Here is a 26,131-nt window from a genome sequence, read left to right on the forward strand (position 1 = left end):
CTGGCCAGGAAACATTCTCTGAGGAGCACTGAAGGGGGAGAGGAATTCACAGCACCAGACACGTGGTCTTGGGCTCAGTCCTCAGCACTCATCCCTGGGTGATCCGAGTGAAAAGGTCAGCATTCAGTCTCTCAGGGGTACAGAGCCCTGAAGCAAACCAAGCAGCGCTGGTTACAGAGGTTTTGTTTGCTTGCTTTGTTCCCGTTTGTTTTTCCAATCTATAAACAGGAACAAAAAGAAATGTAGACAAGCCAACAAGGAGGCTTAGTAGGTAAAGGCATTTGCTGCCAAGACCAAAGATCTGAGTTCAATCCCCAGAAATCACATGGTAGAAGGAAAGAACTGAGTTCTACGGGGTGACCTCTGAGCCCCCTCCCCTTGTCAAACATGTACCTATACACAAAAATAAAAGATAGAGAGACAGATAGATAATTAGAGGTAAACAGATAAATACAACCCATTTGAGTCCGACTCCTAGCATCCCTGTCAGGCTGTTCACAACCACCTGTAACTCTTAAGTCTATGGGATCTGACACTTTCTTCTTGGTACCGCCACACACATGTGCATAAATACATACAGCACACAAACACAAATAAAATAAACTTGTATCCTAGCTTGACAAAGGACACCCTTGAGTTTCTGTCTCACATGTAGACTTTGGTGTACTTGACCCATAGGCCTCCTGCAAACCTATTCTGACTCAGTGATGAAAGCAATCTACCTAGCCCGGACCCATGAGACCCACAAGCCCACAGTCCCAAGCCCTTCGCTCTACTGATATCTTGGAGAATATGTATTATTTCCAAGGAATAAGACAAGAAAAGGACAGAATCTTATCAAATGCAGGGCACAGGGCACACTCAGCTATGCAGGACAGAGGACACAGGGCACACTCAGCTATGCAGGACAGAGGACACAGAGCACACTCAGCTATGCAGGACAGAGGACACAGAGCACACTCAGCTATGCAGGACAGAGGACACAGGGCACACTCAGCTATGCAGGACAGAGGACACAGGGCCACACTCAGCTATGCAGGACAGAGGACACAGAGCACACTCAGCTATGCAGGACAGAGGACACAGAGCACACTCAGCTATGCAGGACAGAGGACACAGGGCCACACTCAGCTATGCAGGACAGAGGACACAGAGCACACTCAGCTATGCAGGACAGAGGACACAGGGCACACTCAGCTATGCAGGACAGAGGACACAGGGCCACACTCAGCTATGCAGGACAGAGGACACACTCAGCTATGCAGGACAGAGGACAGAGGACACACTCAGCTCAGGTCAGCCAAGCTGAGAAAAGTCCCTACCCACCAGTCCTCTGCCACCCACTTACCTTGTAGATGAGGCCCCCTGTGGCAGAGCACGTCAGCATGTAATTGCCCTCTGAGTCAAAAGCAAACAGCCGCCCCCTGGGAACTTGGACCTGCTTGTAGCCACTGTAGCCAGACAGGACAAAGGGGCCAGTGGCATCTGAAGGGAGGCTGTACTCCGACACCTTGAGACCACTCTTGTGGATGTTCCACTGGATGAACTGCAGAAACAAGGCACAACAGGGGCCACTCAGTCACACACAGGTCACTCCCCAGACACCCTCAGAGCCCCCAACATGGTCACCACCTTGGCCTAAGAGACAGAGCCATGGTCAAGCTCGGGCAGTGAATGACTGGGACAACTGCCTCTCTCACCGGTTCCACAGCCTTCAAAACAGCCTTTAATGAGCAGGAAGCAACACAGGGCTGTGGGGACCGTGGTCTACTCCCCAATCTGTCTCTCACCAGGGGGGAAAAAATCTAGAAAATAACAACTTCGTATAGAAGCCCAGCCCTCCCTGTTCCTCTGGCCTGAGCTCAGGTGAGGAAAAGGGACGGTCACTGGCTTTGCAAGGCCTCCTGGTCTCCTAGGCAAGGTGAGTGAGCAGGTGTGGGGAGGTGCTTTTTCAGTCACCTTTAATACTATCATTATTCCTTCCTGTATTATCAGAATTGGGGCCCAGTTAGATTCTCTGGACCTGGGGACAAAGTATAGAATACAGATGGACAGATTACAAATGCTTTTCAATCGCTCAGCAGTGCAGTCAATCTCTGTCTCACTGGTGATGTGGAGAATGAAGCCCTGACTGTAGACAGGCTGCGCCTCATCCCCGGGAGTCCTACCCACAGAACAGATGTTGAACTTAACTTAAAAGCCCTACGGCATTTCCAAGGGAAGAAATGAAACAGGGCAGGGCGGTACACATTTATAATCCCACCCCTATGGGAGACTGAGGCAGAAGCAACTTGAAGCCTGTCTTGGAGCGCATACATACATACACACACAAACAAATAAATACTATTAGGTCTGATGGCTCACATCTGGCATACCAGCACTTAGGAGGCTGAGGCCAGGTTTGCCAAGTTTGAGGTCAGCCCTGGCTACAAAGAAAGATGATCAGAGAGAGAGACAGACAGACAGAACTGACCGACTGACACTGGTTTCATAACCACTGTTTTCAGTGGCAAATACGAACAGTATAAAACCCAGTATAAAACAGTATAAAAGGTTTAGGAGGGTATATGAGACAGTTACGTCTTTCTCCTACTTCTGTCTCCCCTCAACTTCAGCCCAAGGCCACTGTCACCCCCACTTCCTAACAGACCCTTCCACAGAGGAGATCTGCACGGCCTTGCCTTATACTGACTTGGGGTGGGGGTTGTTTACTTTTTACTTCTTTGGGCTCTGCTCAAACCTGTTTCCCATTAGGACGCTTCCTACAGCAAACCCTACACACTGTCTTGTGACCACGACCAACCACACTCACCAAAGAATATCTTCCCACAAATGTGGTTCCATCTCTGGTGATGTGAGTCAGTTTTGCCTCAGCTAGGAAGAAGGATATGGAACTCCTGTCTACGAGAACAGCCAAATCCCACCGCACTCACTGAACCCCACAAAGATGCTCTGAGGTAGACTTCTATGTATCCTTATTTTGCAGAGATAAAATGGAGGCAGAAAGAAGTCCAGAGTCACGGAGTTCATGGACGGTCCAGCCACCGCCAACGCTGCAGACGCCTACCTTGCCGTCCTCGCCGATGCTGTTCACGGCATTCTCATCATAGCTGAATTCCACAGAGTAGACCTCCCCACAGTGGGCCTTCCAGCTCATAGCACATCCATGCTGCTGCATGTCTGGACAGCAAGACCACACCTGGTAAGGCCTCAGTGTATGGCAGGGGACCCTCGCCCTCTGTGACAGCTGCTCTAGGGGCCTCCTGGGCCAGAAAATGCTGACCCTTCCAGGCCACCTGCCTCTGAGCAGCCTCCTGATTTGGTCAAAGGGAGGACTCACCTGTGGTTCCTATAAGTTTAGGAAGACAGAACCTCTATAACCACCCCCAGGCACCATGGAGAGATATTACATAGGTGTCACCTTATCCCATTTTAGAGCCTAGGCCTATCTTCCTCAAGACAAGAAACAAGTTACCTTATAGCACATCAATAGGATGGCACTGTTCTCCTGTGACCCCTGGTATCCCACACAGATGACAAGGACTCGAGTCAATCAGCTCAAGGTCAAAAGACTACTGCGCTCTGCCCCATCCCACGTCTACAGACAGCAAACACATACAAGTGAACTGTGTTGCAGTTTTGAAAATGCTAACCAAAGTCAAGCTCTAGAACATGCTTTTGAGAGTGGGCTTTTGCAATGGCCTTGGCCCCAGCTGGGTCATTTAACAAGGGGATTGGGATTTCAGTAGCACACTTACGTACCAAAGAGCCGGATGACTCCATCAGCTGCCCCTGTGACCAGCAGGTTCCCATTATGGTTGAAAGCTGTGCAGTTGATGGCAATGGGCTCTGGGTCCAGCGAGAACTGAAGCTGGGAATATAAACAGTAGCACCATTAGCAGGTTAGTCCAACACAGACCCCACTGGCTCTCCCTGCTAAGGCCTGCCTCTGAAAAGACTACCTGGGCATCTGTCAGAGTTCACTGACCGATGTGCTCTTCTGAGATTAATGCCAAAACTGGGCCTACAGATACTCTTAGTTTCTACACTGAGGCAGTGACGAGAAACCCCTATCTCAGCAGCCCCTGCTTTCCTTCCTCAAGTGGACTCCAAGCTGAGTCTTACTGAACACTCCTGTAGCCAGTAGGAGCTAACCGTCCACTGCAGGCAGCCCTGAGCGACAGAGGACACACACATCCCAAAGCTCTAGTCCCTTCCTACGGAGCCCAACATCCACAGGACCTAACCAAGCAGAGACGTAAAAAAGATCTACGAAGGACATAATCTGATGGGGAACACATTTCAACAATGCAGAACCCTCCAGGCCTAAAACTGCAAGGCTGATGTCAGATGATGTCATTCACACAAAGGCACAGTAGTGACCTGCATATAAAGGAGTCACTGAGACCAAAGACAAGAGGAGGGTGAGAGCCATGTGGACTAGTGAACCCATTAGGCATGAAGCACTCAGAGGCCTGAGCCGGAAGTGAAAGGTCTGGCCACTCCCCACACGCTGCTAAGACTGCAGAAAGCAGCACCCTCCATGCAAGGATGAGCTAGAGCTTTACAGGAAGTGCTAAGAAAATGCACCTCTCTGCTAAGCACAGCCTCAGGCTAGTGTTCGTCTACGGCCACATTCACAATCCCCGTATGCTCTGAGAATGGATTTCACAGTTGTTATCTGGCGGAAATGAAAGCAAGTCTCTTTCAGAGAAATGCAGCTCCCCACACACAGTGAGGCTTGTATCCCCAAGGATAAGGGTCGGAAACAGGAACCCGAAGTAGAAATTCACAGGACATGGGAAGGTACGGGGAGAGGAGCAGGCATCCTCAGAAACAGCGGGGAGCAGAAACGGGATGGGATTAGCAGAACTCCAGGGCTTGCAAAATGTTTAGCAGAAAGGCAGAGTGAGGGCTCCAGGAGAGATGGCAGCATGAGCAAGCCTGTGTGTAAGGACGGCACTGTGTTCCCGGAAATGAGAAGCAGGACCTGCAATGAATGTCCCCACAGGCTAATCAGAAGATGGGACACTGGGGAGGACCTGAGCTCTGTCAAAGCTGAGGCAATGATGTCATGAAGACACTGAAGTGAGACAAAGGAAGAGTCCTAAGAATGTAAGTTGGTGTTCTAGAAGGCAAGAGAGAACCAGAGACGTATTAACACTGGAAAGACTACAATTAAGAATTTTCTAGAACTGGAGCGAGACACAAATCCTCTTGCAAAGCTGCAATTTTAATTTTATTGACCTTTCTTTATTTATTGAGGGTGGGAATTTTATTTTTTATTGAGAGGCAGGGTCTCAAGTATTGGAGGCTAACCTAGAACTCGTGCTCCTCCTGCCACGACTTCCCAGGTGCTAAGTGTACAGGCATCCACTACCACAACCAGTTGGAGTTTTAAAAAACATTTTTAGCTTAGAAAACCCACACTGAGATACTCAGAGAAGATCTTAGTAGCCAGACAGAGGAGGTGAGCTGTACCAAGAGCCAATCTCTTGATTTCAGCACAGGCTGCCAGAGAAGACAGAGCCAGAGTCAGAGGATGGACCTGTTTCCAACTACAATACAGAATTCTGAAAGAAAAAAAAAAAAGGCACCCTACAATTTCACACACATAAAGTCTGAAAGCCCCAGAAGCAGAAACCAGGCTGTATGCACACGTAACTATACATGTGCTAAGGCAACTGTTAAGCCGTAAGGAGACAGCACAAACTTCAAGGCAGGATCTCTGTGAATGGCAACAGAGTTGAGGAGGGCCCGTGAGTATTAGGATGAAGGGGAGAAGGGAGAAGACTCATCAAAAACACAGTGTGGGCAGTGTGCCCTCCACACGGGGCGCCCTCCCGGGCAGCGTGCCCAGCCCCAGGAGACCTGCAGGCAGACCCGTACCTGCTGCTTCATGGTTTTCGTATCCCACAGCAGCAGCTTGCCAGGAACCTGGTTCATGCCTTTGCTGCCGATATCCGGGGCTGAGGAATCTGGCTGGGAGGTAAGGCTCGGAGCTGCGGCTGAACAGACGAAAGAGGCCCCATTGGGGCTGCAGGCAAGAGACAGGATTCTGCAATATACACAGACAATCATCACCACAGGCTCTGAGGTGATTCCCGCTCCAGGAGGCGGGGCCCACAGAGCAACGGTAGCAGCCTGAGGCCTTAGGGTGCGTGGGGAGGCTCCTGCTCACCTAGGCATGTCATCGTTGATGTTGATTTCACAGAGGTTCTTCTTGGCTTCCGTATCATAAAGACGCACCGTCCCCACACCACTGCCCAGCAGGAGCTGGAAGGAGAGGAGGCAGGAAGCCGAGGAGGGCAAGGGTCAGGGAGGGCTACCATGGTGACAGAGGCCAGGCCCACTCTCGTATAGTGTGCAGCTGGGCAGACTGCACGGGTAGGTCCTTACCCACTTGTCCAGGCAGCCAGGGAAACTCTGGCTACATTAGACCTCACTTAAAAGGCCATGAAGTGGGGCTGGAGAGATGGGTCGTTGGTTAAAAGCACTGCTGCTCTTCCAGAGGACCCGTGTTCCATTCCCAGAACCATATAGCATCTGACAACCATCTGACTGCAGTCCCATGGGATCTGATGCCCTCTAAGCCTCCTCAGGCACCAGACATATATGACACACATGCAGAGAAGATAACACACATGCAGATAAAATATGAAGATTCGATTTTTTTTTTCTATCTTTCGAGACAGGGTTTCTCTGTATAGCCCTGGCTGCCCTGGAACTCATTCTGTAGACCAGGCTGGCCCTAACTCAAGAGATCCACCTGCCTCTGCTTCCCTAGTGCCAGGATTAAAGGCATGCAACACTATCGGCTGGCTGATTGTTTTTTTTTTTAAACAGTGTCATTAAGTCATAAAAACCAAGCAGTATTTTGATGTGAGAGGTGACTGAAAAGGTGGGATAAATAGAGGTGACTGGACCACTGGGGGCATCTGAGGGAGTCACCCTCAGGGGAACTAATCATGGGCTCAAAGTGAATGCATTCTCTCTTGTGAGTTGTAAGAGCAAGCCTTGCCCCTAATCCCCTTTCGGTTTCCTGTTTCCCATGGACCTTTCCCTCTGGCATGAGCTCCCATCATCATAAGGTGCTGGGGCCTAGCTTGGGAGTCTTCACCAGAACTGAGCAGACTGGAACCATGTTCTTAAGCCTACAGAACTGTGGGCTAGATAAACTTTTCCTTATAATAAACCCAGCTTCGAGTATATTGTTATAGCAACAGAAAACAGACTTTCTGTGGAATCTCTAGAGGAGAAGAAACACTCAGGAATATTCTGGACTTGTAACCTCAGATCTTTTGATCTTTAACCCCTTCCTTTCAGCTTTAAATCCCGGCTGTGCCAACCCTCCCTGCTTGCTCCTACTCTGTCTACTCTTCTGCAGGACTGGCCCTGGCTAGTCTTGGGACTGAGGTGACTGATCCACTTGCTTTACCAGGGACAGCTCTGGCTCTGGTTCCATCAAGGCCTCCAGAAGTATACAGAGTAGGTCCTGCCCACCTCTGGGACTTAGGGCTTCATTTGGGTAAAAGTGTAGAAGAAAATAACAAACAAATGCCAGAGCAGCTCAGGTGTGGGTACCCTCAGGAATATTAGCTGACAACAGCCTCCACAGCCACCTGCCAAGTGGACGCCAGTTCAGGGATAACCTGAGAAGATCATCCTATGAGGATAATTCCTTCCTACATTTTCTAGACCTCGGAAAAATCGGTGCCTGTCTGGTGGGCTACGACCAATCAATTTTAACTCCTTAGTGGCAAACCCTACCTCAAATAGAAAATCCAGTGGGAAAACCAACACTGGGCCACTGCCAAGCAACAGGGCCTGTGGAAGCCACAAGCTAGAGCACTGCCCCCATAAGCCGTGGCTCTCTGGGCTGGGACAGTGAGGTCTTAACAAGAGAAGAGTGTGTGCTATCAGAAAGCAGAGGGTGATGGGAAGCCAGGGTCTCCTGAGATACACCAGCACACAGCACGGTCTTCCACAATCTCCAGGAATAGCTTCACTGCCACTCCAGGCCGGAGTCTGCCAGGCCAGGCCTAGAGGCTTGGTCTTGGTCCCCATGACGGTGATGGGGAGGAGATGCGGCTTACCTCCTCAGCTCGGCCTGTCAAGAGCTTCTAAGAACTTCTGACTGAAGCCTAGAACAAGCTTTGCCCACAAAGTTGCTTACCAGCCTGTCTCGCTTGGTGGCCCACTCCAGGGAGAGCAGTGGTGACTTAGAGATGGAGGACGCCTTGGTCTGCATGATGGGATTGAAGGACCACACCTTGATGACCCCATCTACGTCTAAGCTGGCCACTCTCCTACCAGAGCAGTCCACTCTGTGACAGGACAAAAGGAGGCATTAGTGTCCTGGCCTCGTTCTCTTGGGCCAACATCGATTCCCAACAATCCCAACTTCCCAAATGCATTAAAAATGAAGCTCAACTGAAGGGGCTTGCAACCCCATAAGAACAACAATGCCAACCAACCAGCTCCCAGGGACTAAACCACCATCCAGAGAGTGCACATGGACAGACCCATGGCTCCAGGTGCATATGTAGCAGAGGATGGCCTTGTTGGGCTGGATCCCCCAATGTTGGGGAATGTCAGGGCGGGGAGGTGGGAAGGGGTGGGTAGTTAGGTCGGGGAGCACCCTCATAGAAGAAGGGGGAGGGGGATGGGATGGGGGTTTATGGATGGGAAACGGCGAAAGGGGATAACAATTGAAATGTAAATAAAAAGAATATCCTATAAAAAAATGATGCCCAAGATGTACACTCAAGGGTAGTGTAGACGACTCTAGAAACACCCATTTGTCCAAGAAATACTATAGGGCACCAGGAAGATGGCTCACCTTTCTGATTAAAGACGCATACTGCATGAACTTAAAGGCCTAACTTAGATACCCTGGAGCCCACGTAAATGCAGAAGAACCAATTCCCAAGAATTGTCCTTTGACCTCTGTATGCATGTGTACACTTACGCACACAACAAGCACACATGCACACAATACGAAATACATAAATGAGCAGATGGATAACATGCATTGTGCCCTGCAAGGCTACTCGGTGAACACGTGAGATGAACGGCGGCAGATTCTCAGTGTGTGCTGTGCCTTCGGTGGTGTGACCCTGCCATCTGACATTTGGAGCTCTCCCCTCATTAGGTTCCAGATCAAGCCAAGCACTCCAGGACTGTCAAAGCAGGAAGCTGCTATGCCTTCAGGGCACGCTCCCCCAGGGGTTGTCCTTCAAGATGGCACTTTCATAGCGTTCAAATACAAACCTACACAAGGTAAAATTTTCCATCCAAACGCTAACATGAGACAAATAAAATTGAGGGGGTCTGAGGGAGACCGCTACAAAAGTAGCATCCTGCAGGACTCTACTGACCCCTTCAGGGACACTTCCTGCCACTAACACTCTCACAGGCTGCCTAGAATCCCAGTCTCTCCTCCTCCCCGTCCTCCTCCCCCCTCCCCCCAGGCCTACCTGCAGTGCATGATGGATGAATGGTGCTCCCCATATTCTTCTTGGCTCAGCACTATGAAGGGCTGTTCCGGGCGGTCTCCCTCGGAACCTGCTGTGGACACCCGAGCCAGAGCCTCCACTGGCCCCATGTGGAGGTCCAGGCAGAGCTCAGCCTCTGGGCCGCTGCCTTCTAGCTTCTTCTCTGCACACTGCGTCTGTCAAAGCGTGGAACGTCAGCTCAGAAAGGGTCTCCTCCACCATGAAAACACACTGGATGACTACGGGTGGTCACCGCCACAGGAGGTCAGCTCTGAGCTGGAGCTGCAACCCTCTCACAGGCCCTGGTTGGGGAGAGGACTGGGCTTGCCCTCTCAGATGGGACCTGGCATAGCTGTGCCTCGATGCAGGCCACTCAGACGGGGATGTCTGAGTCAGGGCCACTGTTGCTGTGATGAAACACCACGACCAGAGCAAGGCGAAGAGAAAAGGTTTTATTTATTTGGCATATGCTTCCACATCACTTTTCAAAACTGGTGGAAATCAGGACAGAAGCTCAAGCAGGGTAAGAACTTGGAGGCAGAAGCTCATACACAGGTCATGGTAGAGTGCTGCTTGCTGGCTCTGCTCCTCACAGCTTCCTCAGACTGCTTATTTATAGAATCTAGGACTAGATCAGGACCATCCACATCGATTAATTAGTGAATTAAGAAAAATGCCCTACAGCAGTGGTTCTCAACCTGTGGGTCTCAACCCCACAGGGGTCACATATTAGATATTTACAATATTATGATTCACAACAGTAGCAAAATTGCACTTATGAAGAAGCAAGAAAATAATTTTACTGTTGGGGTAAACACAATATGAGGAACTGTATTAAAAGTGCTGCAGCATTGGGAGGGTTGAAAATCGATGCCCTAGGGGCTTGCCTACAGCCCAATATTATGGAGGCATTTCTCAACGAGAGGAGAGGTTCCCTCCTCTCAAATGAGGATGGCTTGTGTCAAGCTGTCATAAAACTAACCAGCACAACTAAGCCATTGTCAACCTGACAAGCACATCGCTGTTAAGCCATAACCTTCCTTTTTTTGCTCATTCCCAAGATCACACAATACGTCACAAGACATCACAATAAACATTTTATAAACTTAAAAAGTCCCACAGCCTTACAAATTCAAAACACTTTAAAAGTTGACTCTTTAAAAATATCTATCTCTCTGATGTAAAGTCCTGTAAAACTCCAAAATCCCTTTAAAAAAAAAAGTTTAAAGTCTCTCAGCTGAGCTCCTGTAAAATTAAAAGCAAATTAATTACAGAAGACAAAAACCAGGGCACGGTCACCACAATCTGAACAAAGAAAAACCAAAAACTCCAACAGGGTAAAGAGCTCAATGTCCGGCATCCGGGATGCACTCAGGATCTTCTGGGCTCCTCCAGGGGCCTTTCTTGTTCCACCCTCTGCAGCACACCCAGCTTGTCTTCTAAGCTTGGGTGGGCTCTACTCCACCACCGCTGCTGATCTTGGTCATCCATCGTACTGGCATCTCCAAAGTGCTGGGGTCTCCCGCTACAAATACCTTCTCCTGGGCTGTGTTCATGGAGTCAAACCTCAACTTCTCTGCATGATTCCTCCAATTCTGGGCCTTTAACAGCTACTGAGGCTTCTCCTGGTCTCTCACAGTGCCAAACCTCCATAACCCTTTCACGCCTTCAAAACCAGTACCATTACCAAGTTCAGCTGCCAGGCTCAAGTACAATCTGGTCTGCCTCTGAAACAGCTTCTGTGTGCTGACTCTCGGATTTCACCTTAGCGATGCTGGTCTCTTCTTAATCACAGCTAACTTCTCAGCTCCAGCTGACCAGAACCACAAATAGCAAATACGCGGTCCTGGTAGCCTTCAAGTAGCTTTCAAATTTCCCTCTTGAAACTTCAAGCCAAACCAGGCCTCCATTGTCTGCATTTCTCTCGACATTCATTCCTCCTGAGCTCCCACAGAACATCTCACCAAGCTTTTGAACACTCAATGGATCTTCTAACCCAAAGTTACAAAGTTCTTCCACAGTCCTCCCAAAAACAGCACAATCAGGAATGCCACAGTGATACCCGACTATCCTAGTACAAGTCTCTGTCTCAGGGTTACTACTGCTGTGATGGAGAGAAGGGTTTACTTGGCTTACACTTCCACAATGCTGTTCATCATCAAAGGAACTCAGGACAGGAACTCACACGGGCAGGAGCTGATGCAGAGGCCATGGAGGGGTGCTGCTTACTGGTTTACTCCGCATGGCTTGCTCAGTCTTCCTTCTTATAGAACCCAAGACCACCTGGAGGCCCTGATACCCTTCCACTTATCCCTCAGGAAACAACAGCAAGGGGGCGAAGGGGCTGTGATAGGCCTCCAGAAGCAGCCTGAACCCTTCAAAAGACCACAGTGTGTGCTCACCACCACCAGACTGCTAGCATAAGGGCACAACTGCCTTTACATGGACAAGAGGGCCCACTTGGGAGAAAGTGTCCTGGAGGGTGAGGCAGTAAGTCACTCGGGCTTTTGGTAGGAACAGCTGACACCATCGGGAAAAGCAGCTTCCATCTCAGGTCCCCACAGCAAGGGACCAAGTCTCCAGGGTTCCCAACAGGGAAGATATGGCTACAGCATCTTAGTGAGCAAGTACATGGCTGTCAGCACAGCAGCCACACAGCAGCACGCCAGGGGAAGCACAAGAAAGAGATGCTGAGTCAGACTCTGAGGAGATATCTCAGGCCCCATGCCATGGGCCACGTACACCCATGGGAAGGTCTGGTATGTGGGGGGTCCCCAAGACTCATCTTACAGAGATCTTTCTAGCCCCACTTGAGAAAATGCTACCAGGAGAAAAGCAGGCCAAACAGAACCCCAAAATAACTGTGATACCAACCAACCAGGCCAGAGCAGGTCCTGCCTAACAGCAGAACTCAGAGGGACCCCAAAGGATGCCTCGCTGCCCAGGCACCCTATACCTGGGAGGAGGATGTAGAGAGCAGCTCCCTCCTCTCCTTGCCATGGTCCTGCAGACGCCGTTGTCGCTGATGTGTCCAGCTTGCTTCCCCAGGGACTGGCCCACTCAGAAGGCTCTTCCCATCCTTGGCCCCAGGCACTGGATCCTTTCCCTTGGTAGCCTAGAGGATGAGAAGCAGGCATGGAAAGTCTCATTCAGGCTGTCCAGAGGGTGACTGCAGCAGGAAGCATGGGCAACTCCTCTCCCACCAGCTCCCAGGAAAGGCCCTCCTAGGCTGGCTTGGGCAGGAGGTTTGAACCAGCCAGGCAGGCCTCCAGACTGAGCTTTTCCTTGCTAGGTCACCTGCTGCCCTCAGCCTGCACTCTCACCCGGACAGAGGCAGAGATAATCACTTTGAGCCAACAGGACCCCAGGACTTTATAGCAGGTCAGATTTCATAATGGGTAATATCAGAACTTATATGTAACAACATTTAGACAATGTTAAGTGTACAAACACACACACCAGCCAATCTCCTCTACAGTGGAAAAGGAACACAATACAGTCTGTCGGTTGTTTTGGGTCAACTACATGACTAAGCTGGCTATTTTGAACAAATAAGAAATGGGCTATGGGAGGAGGGAGGCTCGGTGGCAGAGCCACAAACAAAAAGTCAGGAGCCAGGCCTGGGGGCACAGGCCTTTAATCCCAGCAGTCTGGAGATAGAGGAAGGAGGTCTATAAAGAGAGTTCCAGGGCTATTACACAGAGAAAGCCTGTTTCAACCAACAACAGAAAAAGGTCAGGACCACTAATTAAGTCATTTGGTTTACAAATGACTAAACTAGCAGACATTTTCAATAGAACTTACCCTAGAAACTCAAGGATCTCTGTGTAAGATAAATTAGAAAGGAAAGGCACTGAAATTTTTCTGGCTTTTTTTTTTTCATACCAAGAGTGAAAGGTCCAAATCTATGACAAAGGAATAGATCTAGGAACTTCCACCTACCCCAAGATTGTTCTTCCTTTTCCACTAACAACAGGAGGTGGCGGACGACAACTGTTGGCCATAAGTGCTGGGGCAGGACGGTATCCTGGAACACCAACCCTCAAGACACAAATCTACCACTCTCCTATTTACTGGGCTGGATGGCAAGAAGTAACTTCCAAAAGCTGTGCTCCGACCTCCACCCCTGTGCTGCAGTACAAGTACACTCAGGTCCGTCTGGTGTCTGTCTGTCCTGTCTGTTGTCTCTCTCCCTCTCCCTCCCTTGTACACTCACACACACGTTTTCATTTTTTTTTTAAATCTGCACTGAGACTCCATTTTATATACACCATGCTGGTCACAGTTCCGGGGCTGAGCACCAGATGCTGCTGCTGAGGCTGTGGAGACCAGGAACGCTCATCCGGTTCTGATGGCGACACAAAATGATAAAACCCGAAGGGAGATGGTAGGGAAGAGAGAGCCTTTGTGCTATCCTCTCAGGTAAGAACAAAAAGGCTGAAACAGAAGCGAAGGAGAAGCCACAATAGGATGAAAGTAAATCCCTTGAACAGATCCCCAAACGCTGGCCGTGGACAGGGAGCCAGAGGGCAGGAAGATGCTGAGAGGACTGTGTGCTCACTACGTGGCGATGCCTGCCCAGCAAGAGGCTTCGCCCGTTGAGAGTTCCTTTCCACCCTCCCTCACAGGACTTCCTCCCACCTGCAGCCTACACCCCGAAGCCCAAACTAAACAAAAGGGTGCCTGGCTGCTGGCTGGATGAGGCCACCGGAGCAGTGAATGTCTGCAGGGACACCAACCACTCTCACTTTATTACAGACTGGGGGTTCCATACCTACAGCATAAAGGTAATTTTATACAATAGTTTTCAAGAGCCAGGGGTGCTTGCCTATCATGTGCACAGCCTTGGACTTGGAGCCTAGTACTGGAAAACAAATAAAACAAGCAAACTCACTATTGGCTATTTTGGCTTTCATGCTCCTGGGCTGCAGGTGCCTGGACTATAGAAGCAGAACCTCTGAGGAATTCTTTTGCTGACAATTTCGTTTAACACAGAGTAAAGAAGTGGGAAATGAACTACCACACTGGGCTCACTGTGGACACACAAGAAAGCCAGCCGGTCATGAGGGAAAAGTGACTTCAGGAGGATGTGTGAGAAAAGGGTATCCTAGCACAGGGAGGTCCAGGCTATGGCTCTGGGAACATATCCAGAGAAAAGAAGGGATTTTAAAGGGTAATCATGCGGATGTGTGGGACAGCAGATCTTAGGCAAGAATGCTGGCCACTGGATGCCTGAGAGCATCCAGGAATGAGTGGGGCAGTCAAGTCATAAATAGTAATGCAAACCTAAAAGTGCTAGAAAGGGGGCTGCAGAGGTGGCTAAGTGCACAAGCATGAGGCCTGAGAGGAGCCCCACAACCCCCATTTTATAAATAAAATGCAAGTAAATCAAGCCTGGTGTGGAAATATGTGCCTATAACCTCGGGGCTGGATCAACAGAGACAGGAAGTCCCTGGGGTTTGCTGACCAGCCACTCTATCCTATTTACTGAGTTCCAGGCCCATGAGAAACCCTGTCTCATAAGTCGGGTGGCACCTGAGGAATGACACCTGAATTGTCCTCTGACCTCTAGGTGTTCACATGTGTACCTGTGCATACAAGTACCTGCACACACATGAACCTACACACTCGTCAACACACAAAGGGCTAGGTAAGCTAAATCACAGGCTGTGCGGAAGCCCTGACAATAATAAGCTAAGGACAAGGCTAAGGACTTCCTGTGAGCTCAGGACGAGAAGTGAGAAATGTCTCAGCACTTTGTAGCTCTCCTCTCTGCCCATTTACCTTGTATGCCCAGTGAGCAGTGTCCTTTGCTCTTTCAATGTGTGGTGTTAAGACTGCTCAGTTCAGATGGCCACTAACAGGTAGTACAGAGGCTAAAAATTCTCAGGCCAAGTCAAAGGCCCCCTCTGGTAACTCCCCAGTCAGTGCGGAGCCCGCAGCAGGAAGACCCAGAGAGACGGCTAGAGGGAAAAGCACTTGTCACTCACGTAAGACTGGTGACCTGTGTTAAATCTCCAGAACCCAGGTGGAAAGAGTCAACCTATTCCTGTAAATTGTCCTCTGTGTGGTGTGACTGTTTATGTGCATAGGTGCATACATACACTACTACTACTAACAATAATAGTATGTTTAGTATTAAAAAAGACAGCAGGGGACTGGAGAGATGACTCAGTGGTTAAGAACACTGACTGTTCTTCCTGAGCTCTTGAGTTCAAATCCTAGCAATCACATGGTGGCTCACAACCCTCTGGAATGGGATATGATGCCCTCTTCTGGTGTGTCTGAAGACAGCTACAGTGTACTTATATATAATAAATAAATAAATCTTTAAAAAAAAAAAAACCCAGCAGAAACTAAAATAGAATCCTTCCCTCACGTGTCAGAAAGGCAGAGCGGTCATCTGATATATCATGCTGGGGCCCCAAGACTTCTATTTTCCAAAATAAAAACTACGAATGGGCATCAACAATCAGCATACAGGAAAATCAGAGAGTCGACAAAAGAGTCATTGATGCGGAGAAGCACGGCCTAATGCTGTCAGCTGCTGCTGGAGGAGAACAGACACTGCCCTCCAGCTCTGACTGGGTGGTCATGGGATACCAATATGGCAGGCAGCTGTGGAAGGAGGGCAGCTGTCCATGAAGCACCTTAGTAAACAGGCAACTGGTGTCTACCTGTAAATGTGCACAACCTCAAAAAGGGTTTTCTGTGACATAACTCGTCACTGCAGGTTTTAAGGACAAATCTCATAAAAGTCCTAACTAGTGCTGGGTTGGACAGATGCTCAGTGGTTAGGAGCACTTGATGCTCTTGCAGAGGACCCAGGTTCAATTGCCAGCACCCACATGGGCCTCACAACTGTCGGTAATTCCAGTCCCGGGGTATCTAACACTTTTCTGGCCTCTGCAGGCCCTGGTCCCATAATGTGTTGAGTATATATGCATGTTGGCAAACACACATAAAATAAAAACGGACCTTAAAAAAAGCCCTAACAAGAGCTAAACCCTCAGAGAGGCAGACACGCCTGGGAAACCAGAAGAGACTGCACTCTGCATACACATCTCGGACGCCAGAGGAAAACACCAAAGGCCATCTGGAACCCTGGTGCACTGAAGCTCCCGGAAGGGGCGGCGCAGGTATTCCTGGTTGCTGCCGCCACAGAGAGCCCGTGGGCAGCACCCCGAGAGCGAACTTGAGCCTCAGGACCACAGGTAAGACCAACCTTTCTGCTGCAAGAAAGCTGCCTGGTGAACTCAAGACACAGGCCCACAGGAATAGCTGAAGACCTGTAGAGAGGAAAACTACACGCCCGAAAGCAGAACACTCTGTCCCCATAACTGACTGAAAGAGAGGAAAACAGGTCTACAGCACTCCTGACACACAGGCTTATAGGACAGTCTAGCCACTGTCAGAAATAGCAGAACAAAGTAACACTAGAGATAATCTGATGGCGAGAGGCAAGCGCAGGAACCCAAGCAACAGAAACCAAGACTACATGGCATCATCGGAGCCCAATTCTCCCACCAAAACAAACATGGAATATCCAAACACACCAGAAAAGCAAGATCTAGTTTCAAAATCATATTTGATCATGATGCTGGAGGACTTCAAAAAAGACATGAAGAACTCCCTTAGGGAAACACAGGAAAACATTAATAAAGTAGAAGCCTACAGAGAGGAATCGCAAAAATCCCTGAAAGAATCGCAAAAATCCCTGAAAGAATTCCAGGAAAACACAATCAAACAGTTGAAGGAATTAAAAATGGAAATAGAAGCAATCAAGAAAGAACACATGGAAACAACCCTGGATATAGAAAACCAAAAGAAGAGACAAGGAGCTGTAGATACAAGCTTCACCAACAGAATACAAGAGATGAAAGAGAGAATCTCAGGAGCAGAAGATTCCATAGAAATCATTGACTCAACTGTCATTGACTCAACTGTCAAAGATAATGTAAAGCAGAAAAAGCTACTGGTCCAAAACATACAGGAAATCCAGGACTCAATGAGAAGATCAAACCTAAGGATAATAGGTATAGAAGAGAGTGAAGACTCCCAGCTCAAAGGACCAGTAAACATCTTCAACAAAATCATAGAAGAAAACTTCCCTAATCTAAAAAATGAGATAGCCATAGGCATACAAGAAGCCTACAGAACTCCAAATAGATTGGACCAGAAAAGAAACACCTCCCGTCACATAATAGTCAAAACACCAAACGCACAAAATAAAGAAAGAATATTAAAAGCAGTAAGGGAAAAAGGTCAAGTAACATATAAAGGCAGACCTATCAGAATCACACCAGACTTCTCGCCAGAAACTATGAAGGCCAGAAGATCCTGGACTGATGTCCTACAGACCCTAAGAGAACACAAATGCCAGCCCAGGTTACTGTATCCTGCAAAACTCTCAATTAACATAGATGGAGAAACCAAGATATTCCATGACAAAACCAAATTTACACAATATCTTTCTACAAATCCAGCACTACAAAGGATAATAAATGGTAAAGCCCAACATAAGGAGGCAAGCTATAACCTAGAAGAAGAAAGAAACTAATCGTCTTGGCAACAAAACAAAGAGAATGAAAGCACACAAACATAACCTCACATCCAAATATGAATATAACGGGAAGCAATAATCACTATTCCTTAATATCTCTCAACATCAATGGCCTCAACTCCCCAATAAAAAGACATAGATTAACAAACTGGATACGCAACGAGGACCCTGCAATCTGCTGCCTACAGGAAACACACCTCAGAGACAAAGACAGACATTACCTCAGAGTGAAAGGCTGGAAAACAATTTTCCAAGCAAATGGTCAGAAGAAGCAAGCTGAAGTAGCCATTCTAATATCAAATAAAATCAATTTTCAACTAAAAGGCATCAAAAAAGATAAGGAAGGACACTTCATATTCATCAAAGGAAAAATCCACCAAGATGAACTCTCAATCCTAAATATCTATGCCCCAAATACAAGGGCACCTACATACGTAAAAGAAACCTTACTAAAGCTCAAAACACACATTGCACCTCACACAATAATAGTGGGAGATTTCAACACCCCACTCTCATCAATGGACAGATCAGGGAAACAGAAATTAAACAGAGATGTAGACAGACTAAGAGAAGTCATGAGCCAAATGGACTTAACGGATATTTATAGAACATTCTATCCTAAAGCAAAAGGATATACCTTCTTCTCAGCTCCTCATGGTACTTTCTCCAAAATTGACCATATAATTGGTCAAAAAACGGGCCTCAACAGGTACAGAAAGATAGAAATAATCCCATGCGTGCTATCGGACCACCACGGCCTAAAACTGGTCTTCAATAACAATCAAGGAAGAATGCCCACATATACTTGGAAATTGAACAATGCTCTACTCAATGATAACCTGGTCAGGGAAGAAATAAAGAAAGAAATTAAAAACTTTTTAGAATTTAATGAAAATGAAGGTACAACATACCCAAACTTATGGGACACAATGAAAGCTGTGCTAAGAGGAAAACTCATAGCGCTGAGTGCCTGCAGAAAAAAACATATGTCAGCAGCTTGACAGCACACCTAAAAGCTCTAGAACAAAAAGAAGCAAATACACCCAGGAGGAGTAGAAGGCAGGAAATAATCAAACTCAGAGCTGAAATCAACCAAGTAGAAACAAAAAGGACCATAGAAAGAATCAACAGAACCAAAAGTTGGTTCTTTGAGAAAATCAACAAGATAGATAAACCCTTACCCAGACTAACGAGAGGACACAGAGAGTGCGTCCAAATTAACAAAATCAGAAATGAAAAGGGAGACATAACAACAGATTCAGAGGAAATTCAAAAAATCATCAGATCTTACTATAAAAACCTATATTCAACAAAACTTGAAAATCTTCAGGAAATGGACAATTTCCTAGACAGATACCAGGTACCGAAGTTAAATCAGGAACAGATAAACCAGTTAAACAACCCCATAACTCCTAAGGAAATAGAAGCAGTCATTAAAGGTCTCCCAACCAAAAAGAGCCCAGGTCCAGACGGGTTTAGTGCAGAATTCTATCAAACCTTCATAGAAGACCTCATACCAATATTATCCAAACTATTCCACAAAATTGAAACAGATGGATCACTACCGAATACCTTCTACGAAGCCACAATTACTCTTATACCTAAACCAGACAAAGACACAACAAAGAAAGAGAACTTCAGACCAATTTCCCTTATGAATATCGACGCAAAAATACTCAACAAAATTCTGGCAAACCGAATCCAAGAGCACATCAATACAATCATCCACCATGACCAGGTAGGCTTCATCCCAGGCATGCAGGGATGGTTTAATATACGGAAAACCATCAACGTGATCCATTATATAAACAAACTGAAAGAACAAAACCACATGATCATTTCATTAGACGCTGAGAAAGCATTTGACAAAATTCAACACCCCTTCATGATAAAAGTCCTGGAAAGAATAGGAATTCAAGGCCCATACCTGAACATAGTAAAAGCCATATACAGCAAACCAGTTGCTAACATTAAACTAAATGGAGAGAAACTTGAAGCAATCCCACTAAAATCAGGGACTAGACAAGGCTGCCCACTCTCTCCCTACTTATTCAATATAGTTCTTGAAGTTCTAGCCAGAGCAATCAGACAACAAAAGGAGGTCAAGGGGATACAGATCGGAAAAGAAGAGGTCAAAATATCACTATTTGCAGATGACATGATAGTATAGTTAAGTGATCCCAAAAGTTCCACCAGAGAACTACTAAAGCTGATAAACAACTTCAGCAAAGTGGCTGGGTATAAAATTAACTCAAATAAATCAGTTGCCTTCCTCTATACAAAAGAGAAATAAGCCGAGAAAGAAATTAGGGAAACGACACCCTTCATAATAGACCCAAATAATATAAAGTACCTCGGTGTGACTTTAACCAAGCAAGTAAAAGATCTGTACAATAAGAACTTCAAGACACTGAAGAAGGAAATTGAAGAAGACCTCAGAAGATGGAAAGATCTCCCATGCTCATGGATTGGCAGGATTAATATAGTAAAAATGGCCATTTTACCAAAAGCGATCTACAGATTCAATGCAATCCCCGTCAAAATACCAATCCAATTCTTCAAAGAGTTAGACAGAACAATTTGCAAATTCATCTGGAATAACAAAAAACCCAGGATAGCTAAAGCTATCCTCAACAATAAAAGGACTTCAGGGGGAATCACTATCCCTGAACTCAAGCAGTATTACAGAGCAATAGTGATAAAAACTGCATGATATTGGTACAGAGACAGACAGATAGACCAATGGAATAGAATTGAAGACCCAGAAATGAACCCACATACCTATGGTCACTTGATTTTTGACAAAGGAGCCAAAACCATCCAATGGAAAAAAGATAGCATTTTCAGCAAATGGTGCTGGTTCAACTGGAGGTCAACATGTAGAAGAATGCAGATCGATCCATGCTTATCACCCTGTACAAAGCTTAAGTCCAAGTGGATCAAGGACCTCCACATCAAACCAGACACACTCAAACTAATAGAAGAAAAACTAGGGAAGCATCTGGAACACATGGGCACTGGAAAAAATTTCCTGAACAAAACACCAATGGCTTACGCTCTAAGATCAAGAATCGACAAATGGGATCTCATAAAACTGCAAAGCTTCTGTAAGGCAAAGGACACTGTGGTTAGGACAAAACGGCAACCAACAGATTGGGAAAAGATCTTTACCAATCCTACAACAGATAGAGGCCTTATATCCAAAATATACAAAGAACTCAAGAAGTTAGACCACAGGGAAACAAATAACCCTATTAAAAAATGGGGCTCAGAGCTAAACAAAGAATTCACAGCTGAGGAATGCTGAATGGCTGAGAAACACCTAAAGAAATGTTCAACATCTTTAGTCATAAGGGAAATGCAAATCAAAACAACCCTGAGATTTCACCTCACACCAGTGAGAATGGCTAAGATCAAAAACTCAGGGGACAGCAGATGCTGGCGAGGATGCGGAGAAGGAGGAACACTCCTCCATTGTTGGTGGGGTTGCAAACTGGTACAACCATTCTGGAAATCAGTCTGGAGGATCCTCAGAAAATTGGACATTGAACTGCCTGAGGATCCAGCTATACCTCTCTTGGGCATATACCCAAAAGATGCCCCAACATATAAAAAAAGACACGTGCTCCACTATGTTCATTGCAGCCTTATTTATAATAGCCAGAAGCTGGAAAGAACCCAGATGCCCTTCAACAGAGGAATGGATACAGAAAATGTGGTACATCTACACAATGGAATATTACTCAGCTATCAAAAACAACGGCTTTATGAAATTTGTAGGCAAATGGTTGGAACTGGAAAACATCATCCTGAGTGAGCTAACCCAATCACAGAAACACATACATGGTATGCACTCATTGATAAGTGGCTATTAGCCCAAATGCTTGAATTACCCTAGATGCCTAGAACCAATGAAACTCAAGACGGATGATCAAAACGTGAATGCTTCACTCCTTCTTTAAAAGGGGAACAAGAATACCCTTGGCAGGGAAGAGAGAGGCAAAGATTAAAACAGAGACTGAAGGAACACCCATTCAGAGCCTGCCCCACATGTGGCCCATACATATACAGCCACCCAATTAGACAAGATGGATGAAGCAAAGAAGTGCAGACCGACAGGAGCCGGATGTAGATCGCTCCTGAGAGACACAGCCAGAATACAGCAAATACAGAGGCGAATACCAGCAGCATACCACTGAACTGAGAATAGAACCCCCGTTGAAGGAATCAGAGAAAGAACTGGAAGAGCTTGAAGGGGCTCGAGACCCCAAAAGTACAACAATGTCAAGCAACCAGAGCTTCCAGGGACTAAGCCACTACCTAAAGACTATACATGGACTGACCCTGGACTCTGACCTCATAGGTAGCAATGAATATCCTAGTAAGAGCACCAGTGGAAGGGGAAGCCCTGGGTCCTGCTAAGACTGAACCCCCAGTGAACTAGACTGGTGGGGGGAGGGCGGCAATGGGGGGAGGGTTGGGAGGGGAACACCCATAAGGAAGGGGAGGGGGGAGGGGATGTTTGCCCGGATACCGGGAAAGGGAATAACACTCGAAATGTATATAAGAAATACTCAAGTTAATAAAAAAAAAAAAAAAAGCCCTAACAATTGGATTCACCTAACACTCAAATGGCCTAAATTCTATCCGGTCACAATCTACCTGCTCCCAACAGTTCAGGAGAGGTGTAGCCTGTATTTTGTGATTTGCATCTTCTGGAGACAGCCTTGGTAGACACAGGAGAATTCTAAAATTCTTCCTAGAGAGCTGTCCAGCTCTGGTGGGAAACAGGTCTTCCCTGAAGGCCAAGGCATGGGAAGGCAGAGCATCCCGAAGCACAAGCTGTAGACAGGCATCCACTCCCATCCTGCTCCTGGGGCGCAGGCCTAAGCCAGCCTGCCCCCCACTGGTGTCCCGGCAGGGAAGAGGGTAATTTGAAGAGGTGGTTGTTCTTTGCTTTCTCTCGCTGACAGCCAATTAAGGGCGATCTCTTTAAGAAGGTAATTCCTTCTTTTTTTTTTTTTTTTTTTTATTAACTTGAGTATTTTTTTTTTTTTAATTTTTTTTTTATTATTAACTTGAGTATTTCTTATATACATTTCGAGTGTTATTCCCTTTCCCAGTTTCCGGGCAAACATCCCCCTCCCCCCTCCCCTTCCTTATGGGTGTTCCCCTCCCAACCCTCCCCCCAACAGTCTAGTTCACTGGGGGTTCAGTCTTAGCAGGACCCAGGGCTTCCCCTTCCACTGGTGCTCTTACTAGGATATTCATTGCTACCTATGAGGTCAGAGTCCAGGGTCAGTCCATGTATAGTCTTTAGGTAGTGGCTTAGTCCCTGGAAGCTCTGGTTGCTTGGCATTGTTGTACATATGGGGTCTTGAGCCCCTTCAAGCTCTTCCAGTTCTTTCTCTGATTCCTTCAACGGGGGTCCTATTCAGTTCAGTGGTTTGCTGCTGGTATTCGCCTCTGTATTTGCTGTATTCTGGCTGTGTCTCTCAGGAGCGATCTACATCCGGCTCCTGTCGGTCTGCACTTCTTTGCTTCATCCATCTTGTCTAATTGGATGGCTGTATATGCATGGGCCACATGTGGGGCAGACTCTGAATGGGTGTTCCTTCAGTCTCTGTTTTAATCTTTGCCTCTCTCTTCCCTGCCAAGGGTATTCTTGTTCCCCTTTTAAAAAGAAGGAGTGAACCATTCACATTTTGATCATCTGTCTTGAGTTTCATTTGTTCTAGGCATTTAGGGTAATTCAAGCATTTGGGCTAATAGCCACTTATCAGTGAGTGCATACCATGTATGTCTTTCTGTGTTTGGGTTAGCTCACTCAGGATGATATTTTTCCAGTTTCAGCCATTTGCCTACGAATTTCATAAAGTCGTTGTTTTTGATAGCTGAGTAATATTCCATTGTGTAGATGTACCACATTTTCTGTATCCATTCCTCTGTTGAAGGGCATCTGGGTTCTTTCCAGCTTCTGGCTATTATAAATAAGGGTGCTATGAACATAGTGGAGCACGTGTCTTTTTTATATGTTGGGGCATCTTTTGGGTATATGCCCAAGAGAGGTATAGCTGGATCCTCAGGCAGTTCAATGTCCAATTTTCTGAGGATCCTCCAGACTGATTTCCAGAATGGTTGTACCAGTTTGCAATCCCACCAACAATGGAGGAGTGTTCCTCTTTCTCCACATCCTCGCCAGCATCTGTTGTCCCCTGAGTTTTTGATCTTAGCCATTCTCACTGGTGTGAGGTGAAATCTCAGGGTTGTTTTGATTTGCATTTCCCTTATGACTAAAGATGTTGAACATTTCTTTAGGTGTTTCTCCGCCATTCAGCATTCCTCAGCTGTGAATTCTTTGTTTAGCTCTGAGCCCCATTTTTTAATAGGGTTATTTGTTTCCCTGTGGTCTAACTTCTTGAGTTCTTTGTATATTTTGGATATAAGGCCTCTATCTGTTGTAGGATTGGTAAAGATCTTTTCCCAATCTGTTGGTTGCCGTTTTGTCCTAACCACAGTGTCCTTTGCCTTACAGAAGCTTTGCAGTTTTATGAGATCCCATTTGTCGATTCTTGATCTTAGAGCGTAAGCCATTGGTGTTTTGTTCAGGAAATTTTTTCCAGTGCCCATGTGTTCCAGATGCTTCCCTAGTTTTTCTTCTATTAGTTTGAGTGTGTCTGGTTTGATGTGGAGGTCCTTGATCCACTTGGACTTAAGCTTTGTACAGGGTGATAAGCATGGATCGATCTGCATTCTTCTACATGTTGACCTCCAGTTGAACCAGCACCATTTGCTGAAAATGCTATCTTTTTTCCATTGGATGGTTTTGGCTCCTTTGTCAAAAATCGAGTGACCATATGTGTGTGGGTTCATTTCTGGGTCTTCAATTCTATTCCATTGGTCTATCTGTCTGTCTCTGTACCAATACCATGCAGTTTTTATCACTATTGCTCTGTAATACTGCTTGAGTTCAGGGATAGTGATTCCCCCTGAAGTCCTTTCATTGTTGAGGATAGCTTTAGCTATCCTGGGTTTTTTGTTATTCCAGATGAATTTGCAAATTGTTCTGTCTAACTCTTTGAAGAATTGGATTGGTAGGTAATTCCTTCTTAAAGGGGAAGCCCTGGGTCCTGCTAAGACTGAACCCCCAGTGAACTAGACTATGGGGGGAGGGCGGCAATGGGGGGAGGGTTGGGAGGGGAACACCCATAAGGAAGGGGAGGGGGGAGGGGGATGTTTGCCCGGAAACCGGGAAAGGGAATAACACTTGAAATGTATATAAGAAATACTCAAGTTAATAAAAAAAAATAAATAAATAAAAAAAAAAAAAAAAAAGAAGGTAATTCCCACCTGCTGGCCCCTGGCCCAGAATTCTTGCTCCAGGGAAGGATAAAATGGCCCGGAAGCCCAGCATGCCTGCTATTTTTGACATGACCTGTTGGCTCTTGTACTTACAGATCCCAAAAGACCTCAGGGACCGGGGGTTTTACAGTTATCCCTCTCACCCCCAATTCTGCAGCCAGATTTCTACTGAAAGCCTGGTGTATGCTCACAATGGTATGAAGCCAGACGTCATGCCTCTGCCCTGTAATCACAGCACTTGGAAGGCTGAAGCAGGAGGACTGCCAGAGTTTGGGGCCAGCCTGAGCTACAGTGTGGGGACCCTAAGCAGGCAAGATGCTGTGAATTTACAACACTAAATGTAAATACTATTTAAAGTGGAAAAGTCTAATAATTTTATATGCTGCCCATTTAACAATAAAATACCATTTATGTTTTCTGTGTGTTCATCCTTCAACAGCAAATAAGAAAGAAGAAGTCTAGAATGGCCATAGTGGGGAAAGACTGAGCCTAACATACCCTGGCCAAGCAAGCTGGTGTGGAGCCTGGTGTCAGTGCCTACAGAGTCCACAGGTACACGCTACCACATCACAGACGTGCTCCTACCACATACTGCACTTGACACTGGTGAGGGAGAAATCTACAGCACTACCTGAAGATCAACTAGGACCAAAGGACAGAGATATTACAAAGTCCCCCACAGAGTGAGGAGCTGCACACATAAGGGATA

At 46.8% G+C, this 26,131-nt stretch overlaps 1 protein-coding gene across 1 annotated transcript in view; it reads right to left on the reverse strand.

The window, feature by feature from the left end:
- Wdr91 (WD repeat domain 91) overlaps nt 1-26,131 on the reverse strand; it is a 37,370-nt gene that overhangs the window by 1,997 nt on the left and 9,242 nt on the right. Inside the window, exons 7-14 of the mRNA NM_001127298.2 lie at nt 12,454-12,612; nt 9,480-9,673; nt 8,177-8,327; nt 6,182-6,276; nt 5,890-6,058; nt 3,763-3,871; nt 3,068-3,180; nt 1,349-1,546 (exon numbers count right to left, since the gene is read on the reverse strand). Coding sequence (NP_001120770.2) covers nt 1,349-1,546; nt 3,068-3,180; nt 3,763-3,871; nt 5,890-6,058; nt 6,182-6,276; nt 8,177-8,327; nt 9,480-9,673; nt 12,454-12,612 — 1,188 coding nt within the window. The remainder of the gene's footprint in view (nt 1-1,348; nt 1,547-3,067; nt 3,181-3,762; nt 3,872-5,889; nt 6,059-6,181; nt 6,277-8,176; nt 8,328-9,479; nt 9,674-12,453; nt 12,613-26,131) is intronic.

Source organism: Rattus norvegicus, chromosome 4 (genome assembly GCF_036323735.1).
Source record: "Rattus norvegicus strain BN/NHsdMcwi chromosome 4, GRCr8, whole genome shotgun sequence".
In the NCBI taxonomy this organism is placed as follows: domain Eukaryota; kingdom Metazoa; phylum Chordata; class Mammalia; order Rodentia; family Muridae; genus Rattus; species Rattus norvegicus.